The 16,163-nt window shown below is 42.2% G+C and overlaps 1 protein-coding gene across 2 annotated transcripts in view; it reads right to left on the minus strand.

The window, feature by feature from the left end:
- adamts12 (ADAM metallopeptidase with thrombospondin type 1 motif, 12) overlaps nt 1-16,163 on the minus strand; it is a 727,938-nt gene that overhangs the window by 403,489 nt on the left and 308,286 nt on the right. For both annotated transcript variants that reach the window (XM_069924031.1, XM_069924030.1), the window contains exon 8: nt 13,328-13,471. In XM_069924031.1, coding sequence (XP_069780132.1) covers nt 13,328-13,471 — 144 coding nt within the window. The remainder of the gene's footprint in view (nt 1-13,327; nt 13,472-16,163) is intronic.

A 16,163-nucleotide genomic window follows, 5' to 3' on the forward strand; every position in this document is an offset into this window, starting at 1 on the left:
ATTTCTGTTTTAAATGGGTACCTTCTAATTCTAAGACTGTGCCCTCTTGTCCTGGATTCACCCACCAAGGGAAACTTCTTATTCACATCTACTCTGTCCAATTCTTTCAGCATTCAAAATGTTTCTATGAGATCCCCTCTCATTCTTCTAAACTCCAATGAATACAGTCCAAGAGCTGATAAACTTTCCTCATATGTTAGCCCTTGCATTCCAGGAATCATCCTAGTAAATCTTCTCTGAACTCTCTCCAACATCATTACACCCATTCTAAGATAAGGGGCCCAAAATTGCACACAGTACTCCAAATGAGGTCTCACGAGTGTCCCATAGAGCCTCATCAATGCCTCTTTACTCTTGTACACTATTCCCCTTGAAATGAATGCATTCACTTTCTTTACTGCCAATCCAGTTTGGTGGTTAACCTTTAGGTTATCCTGCACGAGGACCCCCCCCCCCCAAATCTCTATGCACTTCTGAATTTTGAATTTTCTCCCCATCCAAATAACAATCTGTCTGTTTATTTCCTCTTATAAAATGTACAACCGTACATTTCTCGACATTGTACTTCATTTGCCTTTTCTTTGCTCACTCTGAAAAACTGTCCAAGTCTCTTTGCAACCTTTTGATCACTTCAACACTTCCTACTCCATCACCTATCTTAGTGTCATCTGCAAACTTGGCCACAAAACCATTCAATCCATAATCTAAATCAATATACATTGTCCCAACACAAATCCCTGCAGAACACCACTAGTAATGGGCAACCAACCCAAACAGGATCCCTTTATTCCCACCCTTTGTTTTCTGCCTATCACCAATGCTCCACCCAATCTAATATCTTTCCTGTAATTCCATGGGCTCTCAACTTATTAAGTAGCCTCTTATGTGGCACTTTATCGAAGGCCTTTTGAAAATCCAAATACACAACATCCACAGCATCTCCTTTGACAATCCTACTTGAGATTTCCTCAAAAAATTCAACTAGGTTGGTCAGGCTGGATCTTCATTTAGTTCATCTTCCATCTCTTTTTTTGAATACTTCATTTAAAATTTTGAATATATAATGAATAACCCCCCTTCCCCAAACCACCATAACCCACCCATATTGACTCCAAAGAAAAGAAGAAAGAAAATGGAGATTAGCATCAAAAATACAATAAGCCACCTAATCAAATCATCCAGGTCCTTTGAACGGTTCAGTGTCAATTTTAGGAGATCTCTCCCCTCCACAAACGGGAACACTTTCTTCCTCTTTATCATTGATGAGCACTCCTGGTTCCCATCCAGACACATCCATTTCATTCATCATAAAGGCTATAGACTCCATTTTCGCCCTGTTCTGGTATACCAGCTATATTCATAGAGACAGAGGATCATCCTTTATGAGTGATGAGCTACGTCAGCACCTGCTAGCAAGGGGCATTGCATCCAGCAGGACTATTAGCCCAGGGGAACGGACAAGTTGAAAGGGAGAACACCACGGACTGGAAGGTTGTCAAACTGCCCCTGAAGTCAAACAGCCTTCTAGACTCACGTTCCATTCTATCTGGTGGCTACCATGTACCAGGCCCAATGCTACTCCTCACGAGCTCCTATTCAATTTCGATAGAAGGTCGGCATCTGGAACGACACTCCCAGTCTAGCTCACTACTCCTGGTCCAGTCCTTCCAGGAAGCACGTGAGTAGAAGCAAGACTGACCCCCTGGTGGAAAGTATGAAACTGCATCATGCCAATCCTATGTACGCCTATATGGAGTACCCGATGGCAGAGAGAACACCGTCTCTATCAGGGACCAGGGACCCATCGGAACAGAGAGTTCATTGCCTCAAGTGCCCTGTGAGCCACGGAGCTCATTCTCGCCACCCCCAGCCAGGGCCTCGGGGGATCCAGTTCAGAAGGAAAGAACATCCCCCTCCACTGTTAAGCCGAAGACTCAGCCCACCTCTCCTCCTTCAATAGGAGACCAGGAGACCCAAAGAGTCCAAGGCCCCCCCAGTGCTAAGGCACTCCACCAGGATCTCCAGAACCCCAGACCACTTAAATCTGTAAATTTGTAAATAACTGTATATTTTTCAACTTTTTTTTTCTGAACCCATGTTCTCTGTCTTCATTCACAGACCCTAAATTCTACAGGAAGAGGTGAATGCAGTGAACTAGGATTCATTGGTAGTGTGTTGTGCTGATGGCTGGCCCCGCCTCCCTGCTCCACCCCTATCTGCTCACAAATAACGCTGGTTTCCTGCCTAAACCCAGAAACCTTCCGAAGACTACTGTGAGACCCTACCCATAGTTATAAGCGAATAAAAGTGTTTGTTCTCCCTCCAGTCTTGAGAGCTTTTATTCGCACTGCAAAAGTCAAAGATCCAGTTGCAGAGGAGGGTAAAGAGGTCCAGCTTCTTGACCAGCACTGAGGGAATAATGGTATTGAAGGCTGAGCTGTAGTCGATGAAGAGCAGACGAATGTACGTTTCTACCTTTTCTGATTTTTCTTTGAAGGAGGGCTCAGGCCCGAAACGCTGGCAATATATATTTGTCTCCTATAGATGCTGAATAAACAGCTGAGTTCCTCCAGCATTTTGGTGTTTTTACTTCAAAAAAATTACTGTTTATGTGAAATCTCTTTGTCACCATCAACTGACACCATTGTCTTTGAAAAAAGCAGGCTCACAATTCACAGCAAGGAGTCACATCAGGGATTTGCTTTGGAAACTGACAAGACAATCTCTTCTGTTGATAGTTGTAAAACATTTGATCGAACTGTAACTTCCATTAGACTGTTTCATGTCAGATGTCTGCCTGGAGGCCGGCTACAAGAGCAGATCTAAAACTTAAAACTTACCGTTCAGACAGCAGCCTTAAAAAGCTGCTCCATTCTCCCATTCATATCGAAGCACAACTCGAAGCGGCCTCCGGAGCCGAAGGAGGTGGGGCAACTGGTGCTGCAGTGCCACCCGTCATAAATACACGGCAGAGCAATGGCCATCTTCCCTACCCACAATTCCCCAAGCAGCTGGAACCACTCTGTGGTTCCCAGAACAGTTCCTGCTGCATGGGGGATTATGGGTAGGGAAGACGGCCATTACTCTGCCGCATTTTGAGCCACAAAGAGCGGCTCCGAAGGGCAAAGTGGCCTGGTAAGGCTGTCAAATCCCGCATTGGCCACTCTCTGACAGCTGCCGTCGACTCCCACTGCCCCACCAGTCCCCGCTACCCTGACAGCACCCGCTACCCTGGTGGCTCCCGCTGCCCCAACGCCTCCCACTGCCCTGATGGCCCCTGCTGTACTGACGGCACTCCCCACCCCACCCTGATGGCTCCCCCTGCCACGACAGCCCCCGCTGCCCCCACAGCCCCTGCCCACCACCCCTGCCTTGAGGGGGTCATGGAGGGAGCGGGGTGAGTGGGGAGATGGGTTGTAGGCTGATGGCATAATCAGCCCGCTCCTAACCAGGCAATTGCAGCAGCTGTACTTTCAGGTCAGGAGGTAGAGTGCAGAGCTCTGCCGATTATTCTTCCCCGAGAAGGGTTGGAATTGGAACCTTGGAGCCAGCCACGGCGCATTCAGAAAGGTGCATCTTTAGCAGTAAGGGTGAAGAATGTCCGCCTTGACAGACTGGTGCGTTTGCTGCTTGAAAGTGCCTATTGATACTTTAAGCTCATATAAACTAATCATTGGATGTGGGACATTTGGATTCTGTATCACTGTAACTAGAAAAGAGAAGACTTTTACAATTTTAAAAATTTCAAAATATGTTTTTAAGGGAGGGAGGAAACCAGAGCACCTGGAGGAAACTCACGCAAGCATGCTGAGAATGTACAAACTCCTTGCAGACAGCTCCCGTTCGAATCCAGGCCGCTAGCTTTGTAATAACATCGCGCGATCTGGGATGCTTTCAGTGGCTCCTCATTCGTGTTAATTGACCCTCAATGAAATTGTTGTTTTCAGATGTTGAAAATTGGTTTGCTGAAAATTCACAGGAATGGATCCCTTGTATAACTTGGCTGCTAATATCCTTTTTCTAAAACATAGACACCTCAATGTACATTTAAGATAATTGTTGAAATATCTCCTGCGACAGGTCATAACTAAAATAGTTCCAAATGGTTTTTAATCAATCAAGTGCCTTTTTTTAACAAAGGATAAGCAATCAATTTAAATTACACATCTAACTCTTTGAAGAGTTTGAAAGGGACTGTGTTGCATGTTTAATAGCTGGTTTGAATACTGCGTTAATTAATCTAGTTGTTTAATGGAGTAATGTAATGGGTAATAGGGGTAGACAGATCAGGGAAAAGGAAAAAAGGGTGGCGTACCTGATGGCTGGTGTGTCTTATAGAACCAGGATCTAGGGTGTGGAATCCTCTACCACAGAAGGCAGTAGAGACTAAGTCATTAAATATATTCACATAGGAAGTAAATATGTTTCTTAATGCCAAAGTAATGGGGAGAAAATTATGGGAACAGGTTTCTGGAGTGGATGATCAGCCAGGTTCAAGCTAAATGATCAAGGACCAATAGACCTGTTTCATCCTATTTTCAAAGTGTGAATTCCTGTCTCATGATCTGTCAATTGGACCCCTGAGCTGTTAAACATACTGAATCTCACCGAGTTCTTCATTCATTTCTGGAAGGATTTCACCTTGCATTCTGTACAGCATTGGTTTTTAATAAATACCTTGAATTTGTGCACAGACCTTTAACATCTATTGCGAAATAACCACTACGTTTGGCAATTTGTGCAGTATTCACTCATGATCATAGCTACAGAAATTTCATTTGATATATCTTTAATTTCCCAAATTTTTAATTTACACTAATATTTGTGCAGAGTTTATCTGAGTCAATCATTAATGCGAGCTACCTTTTAAAAAAATCCTCCTGGAGAGTATTTAGCATTCTCTTCTAACATTCTGTGGCTAACTTACCCCCTTCTCAGATTGTTGGACAAGTTCTACCTATTACTGGTTACAATATATTGGTAAAGCATCTCATAAAATTGAATCTTCTCCATAATCTTGCCAAAAAAAAACATGTTTTTTTTGGTTTATTTTAAGCATTTTCATTGCAATTTGAATTTTTCACCACAATACAGATACATTTTAAGAAACTTTAAATTGGCAGAATAAGAGTCATGAAATTTATAAAATTTTGAACAATTCAGCTGAATTGAAAGGAAGAGTTTTGATGCCTTTCACTAACTCAGCACTTCCCAAACCATTTTGCAGTCAATCCAATAATTTGCAAGTAGGAAGTACACCAAGCAACCTGCAGTTACCAAGGTGATAATGGCAGCAATGCGACTAGATGACATGCTTTTAACATTTGAAGACAAAACATTCATTCTCCAAACTCACCATACAGTGGTGCTGTGGGAAACCCAGCAGATCGAACAGCATCCATAGGAAGTACAGGGTAACTAATGTTTTAGCTGTGGGCTCTTTGTCGGGAATAGAAAGGCTGCTGGGGAATATAGGAAGACACTGGTGCCACTAGGGAGGTGAGCATACCACATTGGGTGGCATCACTGGACAAAGTGGCAGCAAAATGACTGTACATAACATTTTTTGTGCAGTGTTTCAGCAAAAATTTATTATTTTTTTGTAAAACTTTCCCTGTAGTTAGTTAAAACGACAGAAACATTTTTTGTTAGCCCAACTTACATGAATCAATATACCTACAAGGTTAAAATTTGATGAATTCTATGCTAATTTACTTTTTGAACTTTCTAATGTGTTCCGCTCAGAGCCCCCCCAGTTCGCTGCTCAGCGCCACTGCTGCCACCCCACCCACCCCGTTCAGTGCCGCCTCCCCACCCCTCCACTGCTTAGCGACACCATCCCCCCCCCCGCTCAATGCCTCCACCCCACAACCCCTGCTCAGTGTCGCCGCTGCCTCCACCCTGGACATACAAGAAACACACACCAGTTTCCCCTATGCTCGATACATGCATACACACGATCCATAGGTACCAAACTCCCAGGAATGGGACTCAAACACACCAACTAAGTGACGGACATTCATCTGCACATCCCCTTCAAACCACCATCCCCCAAAAACTAACCAGAAAATTGCAAGGACCTCAATACCCAACTGTGCAATCGGATGCTGGATTTCCTCACCTCCAGACCCTAATAAGTACAGATTGGTAAGAACATCTCCACAATCTCCATCAGCACCGGTGTACCACAGGGATGTCTATGTAGCCCCCTTGCTCTTCTCGCTTTGCATCTATGACTGTATGGTTCAGTAATAACAACAACACCATATACAAATATGTGATGATACCGTAGTAGTGGGTTATACAAAAAGGAGGGATCACACAGCATTCAAAAGGGTCATTTAAAATGTTGTTGAATGATGTACTGTCTGGAAGGCTGGTGGCAAAACTCTGCATGTCAAACTGCATGAGTTTTTCAAGATTTGTTGGGACCAAGGAAAACTGCCTCAGGACCTTCGTGATGCCATCATCATCACCCTGTACAAAAACAAAGGGGAGAAATCAGACTGCTCAAACAACAGGGGAATCACGCTGCTCTCCATTGCAGACAAAATCTTCGCTAGGATTCTCCTAAATAGAATAATACCTAATGTCGCCGAGAATATTCTCCCAGAATCACAGTGCAGCTTTCGCGCAAACAGAGGAACTACTGACATGGTCTTTGCCCTCAGACAGCTCCAAGAAAAGTGCAGAGAACAAAACAAAGGACTCTACATCACCTTTGTTGACCTCACCAAAGCCTTCGACACTGTGAGCAGGAAAGGGCTTTGGCAAATACTAGAGCGCATCGGATGCCCCCCAAAGTTCCTCAACATGGTTATCCAACTGCACGAAAACCAACAAGGTCGGGTCAGATACAGCAATGAGCTCTCTGAACCCTTCTCCATTAACAATGGCGTGAAGCAAGGCTGTGTTCTCGCACCAACCCTCTTTTCAATCTTCTTCAGCATGATGCTGAACCAAGCCATGAAAGACCTCAACAATGAAGACGCTGTTTACATCCGGTACCGCACGGATGGCAGTCTCTTCAATCTGAGGCGCCTGCAAGCTCACACCAATACACAAGAGAAACTTTTCCGTGAAATACTCTTTGCAGACGATGCCGCTTTAGTTGCCCATTCAGAGCCAGCTCGTCAGCGCTTGACGTCCTGTTTTGCGGAAACTGCCAAAATGTTTGGCCTGGAAGTCAGCCTGAAGAAAACGGAGGTCCTCCATCAGCCAGCTCCCCACCATGACTACCAGCCCCCCACATCTCCATTGGGCACACAAAACTCAAAACGGTCAACCAGTTTACCTATCTCGGCTGCACCATTTCATCAGATGCAAGGATCGACAACAAGATAGACAACAGACTCGCCAAGGCAAATAGCGCCTTTGGAAGACTACACAAAAGAGTCTGGAAAAACAACCAACTGAAAAACCACACAAAGATAAGTGTATACAGAGCCGTTGTCATACCTACACTCCTGTTCGGCTCCGAATCATGGGTCCTCTACCGGCATCACCTACGGCTCCTAGAACGCTTCCACCAGCGTTGTCTCCGCTCCATCCTCAACATTCATTGGAGCGACTTCATCCCTAACATCGAAGTACTCGAGATAGCAGAGGCCGACAGCATCGAGTCCATGCTGCTGAAGATCCAGCTGCGCTGGGTGGGTCACGTCTCCAGAATGGAGGACCATCGCCTTCCCAAGATCGTGTTATATGGCGAGCTCTCCACTGGCCACCGTGACAGAGGTGCACCAAAGAAGAGGTACAAGGACTGCTTACAGAAATCTCTTGGTGCCTGCCACATTGACCACCGCCAGTGGGCTGATATCGCCTCAAACCGTGCATCTTGGCGCCTCACAGTTCAGCGGGCAGCAACCTCCTTTGAAGAAGACCGCAGAGCCCACCTCACTGACAAAAGACAAAGGAAGAAAAACCCAACACCCAACCCCAACCAACCAATTTTCCCCTGCAACTGCTGCAACCGTCTCTGCCTGTCCCGCATCGGACTTGTCAGCCACAATCGAGCCTGCAGCTGACGTGGACATTTACCCCCTCCATAAATCTTCGTCCGCGAAGCCAAGCCAAAGTTAAAAGTTAACTGGCCCCAAGACCAATGAGCTGATTGTAGATTTTAGGAAAGCAAAACAAAAGTATACGATTTAGCGGTCAATGTGGAATCAGAGGTGGAGAGGGTCAGAAATTTTAAATTCCTGGAAGGCACTATTGCAGAGGACCGTTCTTGGAGCCATAGTTCTAATGCAAGCCAGTGCCTCAACTTCCTCAGGAATTTGCGGAGGTTCAGTATGTCATTGGAAAAGTTGGCAAACTTCTGCAGATAGGTAGTGGAAAGTGTGCTGGCATCACAGACCAGTATGGGAGCACTTTGAGTGGAAAGCCCTGCAAAAGGTAATAAGACACAGCCCAGTGCATCATAGGCAAAACTTGCCTTGCCACTGAGAACATGTACATGCTGTCAGAGAGCAGTAGCAATCATCAAGGATCAACACCAAGACATGCTCTGTACTTGCTGCTGCCATTTGGAAAGAGATAAATGTGCCTCATGACTCGTACCTCCAGGTTCACGAATGGTTGCTACCCCTTAGCCATCAGACACCGAAACAACAGACTCTCTTTAGCTGCTCTTTCTCTGACTGTAAGAGACACTTCAGGCAATTTCTGCTGATGACGAAAACAAATTTTGTGTAATAGTGCACTGCCTTTATTACCTGACAATATATTAAATCTTGAATCCTGAACAGCTTCAATCAAATATGATTTTTACACAAATTTGCACAAATTTCCCACAATGCAGTCTGTGGAAAAAGTTTAGAAGGGAAATGAGTGACTCACTCCCGATCTGAAATTTTTCATGCATCAGCCCTAAACATTTTTGTTGACTGCCTGCAGACCATCTGCAGCAATGGGCTAATGAATACGATGTACACTGACAATGTCAACGCAGTGATGCTGTACATTGCACACAGGGTCTACGTCCTGATCGAGTCCAGCCTTCAAAACTGCCATGACTCAGGCATTTTAGTGTAAACGTTCTTCCTGTTTGAACAACCACTATGGAGGGCAAGTGTGAAAATTATCGATGGGAAATGATCGTGACAGCTGTGTAAAAACCATAAAACACTAATTTAAGGACTTTCACTTTGCTCATTATTACTTATTGAATGTTTATTTTTCTGTATTTGCACAGTTTATTTACATTTCTTCCTTTTGTTTTCATATCAGTCTTTCTATGCATTTCATTCTTCTTGAGCACAATTAGTGCTAATTAAAAATTCTGCCTGGCTGCAGGAAAAGGAATCTCAGTATTGTATGCAATGTATGTACTCTGACAATAAATCTGAACTCTGAACATGCAACTGTAATGAAACATGGAATCAATTGGGAACTGATCCTTCCAGAGACTGTATATGTGGGTAGTGAGTAAAACAGTTTTGTAACACATATTCTTAAGATTATCTATAGATTCATGTCAAAGAAAATAGAAAAGATGAGAGCAGATTAAAGATCAGCTGCCCATTCTTATCTACGTTGGGCAAGACTTCTACAAATTGCTAATCCCCGTGGAATGTTTTTCTCAACTTTAAGAAACACTATTGACTTATATGTGCCACAATGCCCCAAAACAGGCCTTATGGTTAAGCAGATGGTTAAAGTTAGCTGGTCAGCAAAACAATAATAATTGGATGGCAGTTTGAAATTTGAATAGATCCTGCACTGGATGAAGTGGTGGTCCTGGGATAAGTGTGCATTGGAGTACACAGACCTGTTTTCCAGCACCATTTAATTTTGCCCCTTAAGAAATAGAGTTTTTAAACATCAAGGGTATTACCAAAATGTTATTTTCCATTTAACAAGCTTCCATCTTTGTTGACTAAATTGATTAGATTCCAAAATTAATCTTGAACAAAACAATTCTCTATTATTTATGCAGCATACTTAGGTAAGAATTACATTCAGAGTTTCACAGCATCAAAGAGGGCCTTCACCCGAACTTATTTATGATGACAAAGCTGGAATTCTGGGCCAAGCCCATTTGTGTTAAATCATGAGGTCCTAACTTTTCTACTCAATACACTTCCCAATGAAGGAAAGCATGTCAAATGCCTTCTTCACCACCTTGGCCATCTGAGTCATTCAATTCACTAAGAACCTGTACACCTAGGGTCTGTCTGTTCTGTAACACTCTCCAGGGCCCTGTCATTTACTGGGCATGCCCAAACATGATTTGACTTCTCAAAATGCACTTATCAGAGTTAAACACTATTTGCCACTCCTTGGCCCACTTGCCCAATTGTCCTAGATCCTGTTGTAAATTTAGATGTCCTTCCTCATTGTCCACCACACCACCAATGTTGGTAGCACTGGCAAATTTACAATTAAGTAGTGGTTATAAACACAGAATTTACAACCAGAATTGTGGTCAACAGCACAAAATCAACATTCCATTCCTTCAATCATTTTGCTGTGATGCACTAAATGCCTTGAAATGCCTTGTCTGTCCAAAAAGAATAGGTTGCTGTCATTTCAACCAAAGAGCTTGATTAATGAAGAGAGGTTTAATTATTGACAATTAACAAATGAAGCACTAAAAATTAACAACTTTAACTGTAGACGCTCATTTGTTTTACTTTTCCTCCCTGTCTCATTTCTCAATTCCTGATATTATCTTTCTTGCACTCTTTCCATAACCTCTCTCCAGGTACAGATGAATACATTTCTATCACTCTTACTAGAAGCAGCGGGCAAAGCCACCAGGAGCTTTGTGCAGATTTTGACTGTCTCCATGATACAGCTTGTAATTGTCTGCAGCAATGTATAATGCAGACACCACTAATTGTTTTAGTGATGTACCACAACCAGACAGAATTCCACTCCTTCAATGTCCACTTAATGTGAGACAATACCCAGTATCATGTATACTGTGTCAAAGCTCATCAAATCACAGGTAGCTGCAATTTCAAGTAGTTAATGACACCTCTTGATGCCTTCAAGCAGTTAATGCCCATCTGGGGAACCTATATACAGTAAGTGCCATGCTCAAGAAATAAAGGAGCAAACAACTGGTATGGTGAAGCTTCAACTCTTCTACCTTTCACACTCCAGAAGAGCTCAGTTCTAAACAGAATCAGAATCAGGATTGGGCAAGCAAGCAAGCAAGTCATGAAATTCAGTATTTTGCAACAGCATCATTATGCAAACATACATATTATGAACCACCCTACGACATTACTATAAAAAAATAAAAATAATAGTGCTATAAAAGTAAGGCAGAGTCTTTGGTTCATTGATTATTCAGGAATCTGATGGCAGTGGGGAAGAAGCTGTCCTTGTGCCGCAGAGTGCTCATCTTTAGGCTCCTGTGGCTTTTCCCTGAAGGTAGCAGAGTGAAGAGGGCATGGCCTGTGTGATGGGGGTCTTTGAGGATAGAGCCTGCTTTTTTAAGACACCACCTAATGTAGATGTCCTTGATGAAGTGAATTCTAGTGCCTGTGATGTCACAGGCTGAGTTAACAATCCGCTGGAGATTATTCTTGTCCTGAGAGTTGGTGCCTCCATACCAGGCAGTGATGCAACCACCCAGAATGCTCTCCACAGTACACCTGTAGAAGTTTATGAGAGTCTTCGGTGACGTACCAAACCACCTCAGACACATCACAAAGTGTAGTCGCTGGCGAGCCTTCTTTGTGATTGTATCAATGTGGAAGCTCCAGGACAGTTCCTGGGAGATGTTGACACCCAGGAATTCGAAGTTCTTGACCCTCTCCACTACTGAGCCCTCGATGAAGACTGGGTCTTTGCACAACTTCATTATTGTGAAATCTCCAGCTTTTCACTCACTCTGCAATGTGCATCCATAGACTGGAGAAGCATAAAGAAAAAGTGAGAAATGAAAGTAGGAGGAAATGGAAGTGAGAAGTTGTGTCTGAACAATATTTAAGTTCAATGCCAGAAAGCACAACAGCAAATCCTCATAATTCTATCTCTTCCTTGCCTCTGTAGCTGAATATTAAAATTGCAGTGCCACAAAGCTAAAATGCCAGCCTGCACAAATAGGCACTGCAGAATAGATAGAAATGTCACCTAATCACCTGGTGGATTCTCTTAATGCCAATCTTCCATCTTTCTTTTCATACTCTGGTCCAATGTGAAGCTATTGCAAGGAGCTGAAGAGTCACATGTATTCCAGTAGCATTGACCATCTTATCCAAGGGGAAAAGTTTGATCTTCCAGCTCTACTCAGAACTTCACACAAGATTAATCCTGGATTATTTTATGCTTCAGGACATTACATTCTTCTGGCAATGTTTCAAATCTATCAAGCAAGTCATCCTGTGTTCCCATCAGACTTACTTTATATACACCATCTCATCAAAGTCATAATCTGCATCGTCCTGAAATGAACACGTGAGTTGGTATTCCTCCCATCCTTTCCATCTGCTGTTAAATGCAAGCAACTCAAGCCTACTATCACACATTAATGGATTTTAATTCTAAACTAACTTTCAATTGATGTTCAGCAATGATTTCCTTAAGACAAAATAAATTTTAAAATTTTAATAGCCTTTGCAATGATTTCTGATCACCAAGATGACTGCTTTATAGAGTAAAACACAGAAGTCGGCAGATGCCATGATTGAAGTAAAATCACAATGTTGGAGAAATTTAGCAGGTCAAACAGTGTACTTTCTATAGCAAAGATAAAGATATATGACCATGTTTCAGGCTTGAGTCCTTCATCAAGGGAGACACAGTGAATGATGTAAAAACACAATGCTGGAGAAACTCAACAGATCACTATTTTGCTTATACCTTGATGAAGGCCTCAAGCCCAAAACATTGGTTATCTATCTTTATCTTTGATATATAAAGTACACTGTTTAACCTGTTGAGTTTCTCCAGAATAGTGTTTAGACTGCTTAATGGTAAAGTTTGCAGTAGAACTTTAAAACTATTTACTGCTTTCACTTTGATGACTTCCTTGGCACAGCATGTTTGAAAATGGCTCACTGTGAGCTGTTCATCAGGCCCAGTTGGCAAAATCAGGACAAAATGTCAAAAGGTGCTCTCTCATCTCACAGTTTTTAAATGAGTACTCAAACATATAGAGCATCCAATATCTCCCACTGTTCAAAGGAAATCCAAAGAATTTCAAGAAACTCTGCTGCTTTGCAAATTTTCATTTGCAATTACTTTTCCCTTTTATTTCTGCTCCATAAAGTTGGCCATGTCAGAACAATTTTTTCCATGAAAAATGAGACAGTTTGTCAAAAAACAAAACTGAAAAGTATAAAATGTAGGATATAAATTAATTACTCACTCGAGGAACCGTGTGATGTAGTCCTTGCTGCAATGTGACCAAACAAGAGGAGACTGATCATATTGCAATTGTCGAGACATGATGAAGTGTTGCTTCTCCATGGGTTCACAGTCATTACCCTGTCCATCATGCTGGATGCCAAAACTGCAAGTATAACAGCACATGTTTCATGAGCTACATTATCAGCAAGGTTGCATACATTCTTGCTGGAATTTTTTAAATTATATTCCATCTTCTGATTGCAAATGGTACAATTTGCATTTCTATGGATAATTACTTACATCACTTACAGTTATAAAGTTGGGATCGCTGGACTTCAGGCAAAATCTCAGTTAAAGTGTTTTTGGGGAAGATGTTCTTCATGGCAAACAAATTCTTTAAAATTTAAAATTTCATTATACTAACTGACACGGTCTTACTGCAAGAGAAATACATGGGCTAGAATAAGAGAGATGTGTTCAAGAAGAATTCCTGGCACAGGATATGATCCAGCCAACTAGAAAAGACACGGTACTGTATCTAGTATTGGGGTAATGAACCTGGTCAGGTGATAGACTTCTCGGTGGTGTAACATTTCAGTGATAATAACCATAATACCCTGAGCTTTAGCATATCTGTGGACAAGGATAAAAACAGACAAAATGATGGTGTTTAATTGGATAAGTGCTAATTATGAAGGGACGAGGCAGGAATTAGGGGAGAGTAAATGGGCAATGGATGTTCTTGGCAGGAAGCATAGAAGTAATGTCGAGAATGTTTAGGGACCACATGCATGGGGTCCTGGATAGGTTTGTCCAACTGAGACAGAGAAAGGATAGGAAAAGGTTGATAAAACTAGAGAAGCAACTAGTTAAGAAGAAGAAGCAGCAAAAAAAAAAAACAGGAAGGGCTCATGAGAATCATATGGTAACCAAGAAGGAACTTAAGAAAGGACTTGGGAGAGCTAAAAGGTAGCATGAGAAGGCCTTGGTAAATAGGATTAGGAAAACCCTAAGATGTCCATGAAAATCACAATAATGATGAGATGAAGGAGGCAACATGTAACTGGAAGCAGAGGAGGTTGGGGAATTCCTGAATGAATACTTTGATTCAGTATTCACCAGGATAAAACCATGGTTAAGATGAGGTTGGAATAGAACAAGTTTATGTGCTGGACCATGTGAAAAAGTTCTGGATCTTCTTAAAAACATTAGGTCCTTGGGACCAGACAAAATGCATTCCAGGTTGCTGTGGGAAAGGGGGCGGAGATTGCTCGAGCTCTGGAAATGATCTTGGCTTCCTTGGCCGCATGATGGTTCCAGATAATTAGACAATGACAAATATGGTCCCCTTGTTTAAAAATGCCATAGGGAGAATCCTGGCAATTATGGACTTGTGAGTCTTACATCAGTGGAGAGGATTCGGAAGGACAGGATTTATGAGCAATGAGAGAAGTACAGTCTTCTCAAGGATAGACAGCATGGCTTTGTGAGGGGAAGGTCATTCCTCATGAGTCTACTTGAGTTATTTGATAATGTAACAAAAGGCATACTGCTTGGAGATCAATGACTAGTAGAGTTCCGCAGGCATCTGTTATGGGATCCCAGCTCTTTGGGATTTCTATAAATGACCTGGACGAAGATGTAGAGGATGGGTCTGAAGTTTGCAGATGATACAAAGGTTGGGGGAGATGTAAATAGTATTGAAGGTTGTCTTGGTTACAACAGGATATGGACAGAATGCAGAGTTGGGCAGAAAGGATGCAGATGAAGTTCAATCCGGATAAGTGTGAGATGATGTATTTTGGAAAGTCAAACTTGAAGACAGAGTACATGGTTAATGGTAGGATAATTAATGGTTTGGAAGAACAGAGGGACCTTAGGGTCCAAATCCATAGATCTCTCAAGATTGCCATGCAGATAGATAGGATAAGAAGGCCAATGTGATGCAAGGCTGCATTAATCGGGTGACTGAATTCAGGAGTTCTGAAGTGATGTTGCAGCTCTGTAAATCTCTGGTGAAATCACACTTATTATATTGTATTCAATTCTGAGTACTTCATTACAGGAAGGATGTGGAAGGTACGGGGAGCATGCAGAGGAGATTTATCAGGATGTTGCCTGGATTGGAAAATATGTCTTATGAGCTTGGGCTTTTCTCTTTGGAGTGAAGAAGAATGAAAGATGACTTAAAAGAGGTCTACAAAATTATGAGAGCCATAGATGCGCTAGACAGCCAGCACCTTTTTCCCAAGGTGGGAATAGCAAGTATCAGAGGATATCTGTACAGTGAAGGGAGAAGGGTGAAAATAGAGGGTTATGAGATAAAGAGGGTTTTTTTTTGGATATATAGGCCAGCGCACATCATGGGCCAAAGGACCTGGACTGGACCTGGAATGTTCAATTTTAAGTACAAACTTATATCCTCAGCTCAGATCAAAGGAAGGACAGTCAATGCTGTCATCTTCCATTCAAGGAATGGCATACAAAGCCAGTGGAACTTGTAGCAATATCACTAGATAAGCTAGAAAAAAAAAGAAAAAAAATATTTTCCAAAACATTGATTTCTACTCCTTCTGGAAAAGGAAGCAGTGGTATAATTTTCACATTGGATATAATTTCACATTGAAATGAATGCATAATCTGATTCTATGATGATCTCAAAAAAAGCTCTTGATAATGTAATGGATGAAATTGAAATTCAAACACACATCTCATACTGTCATGCCTTTTGATTTCATTACAAATATTAACTGCTCAACCCTAAAGACAACTTATGTGACTGATTAGTTTCAGACTGAATACTAATTGGGTCTAAATAACAAAGCAAATAACATTAACATACAAGAGAAAGCCCA

The sequence above is a fragment of the Narcine bancroftii genome, chromosome 3, assembly GCF_036971445.1.
Source record: "Narcine bancroftii isolate sNarBan1 chromosome 3, sNarBan1.hap1, whole genome shotgun sequence".
NCBI lineage: Eukaryota > Metazoa > Chordata > Chondrichthyes > Torpediniformes > Narcinidae > Narcine > Narcine bancroftii.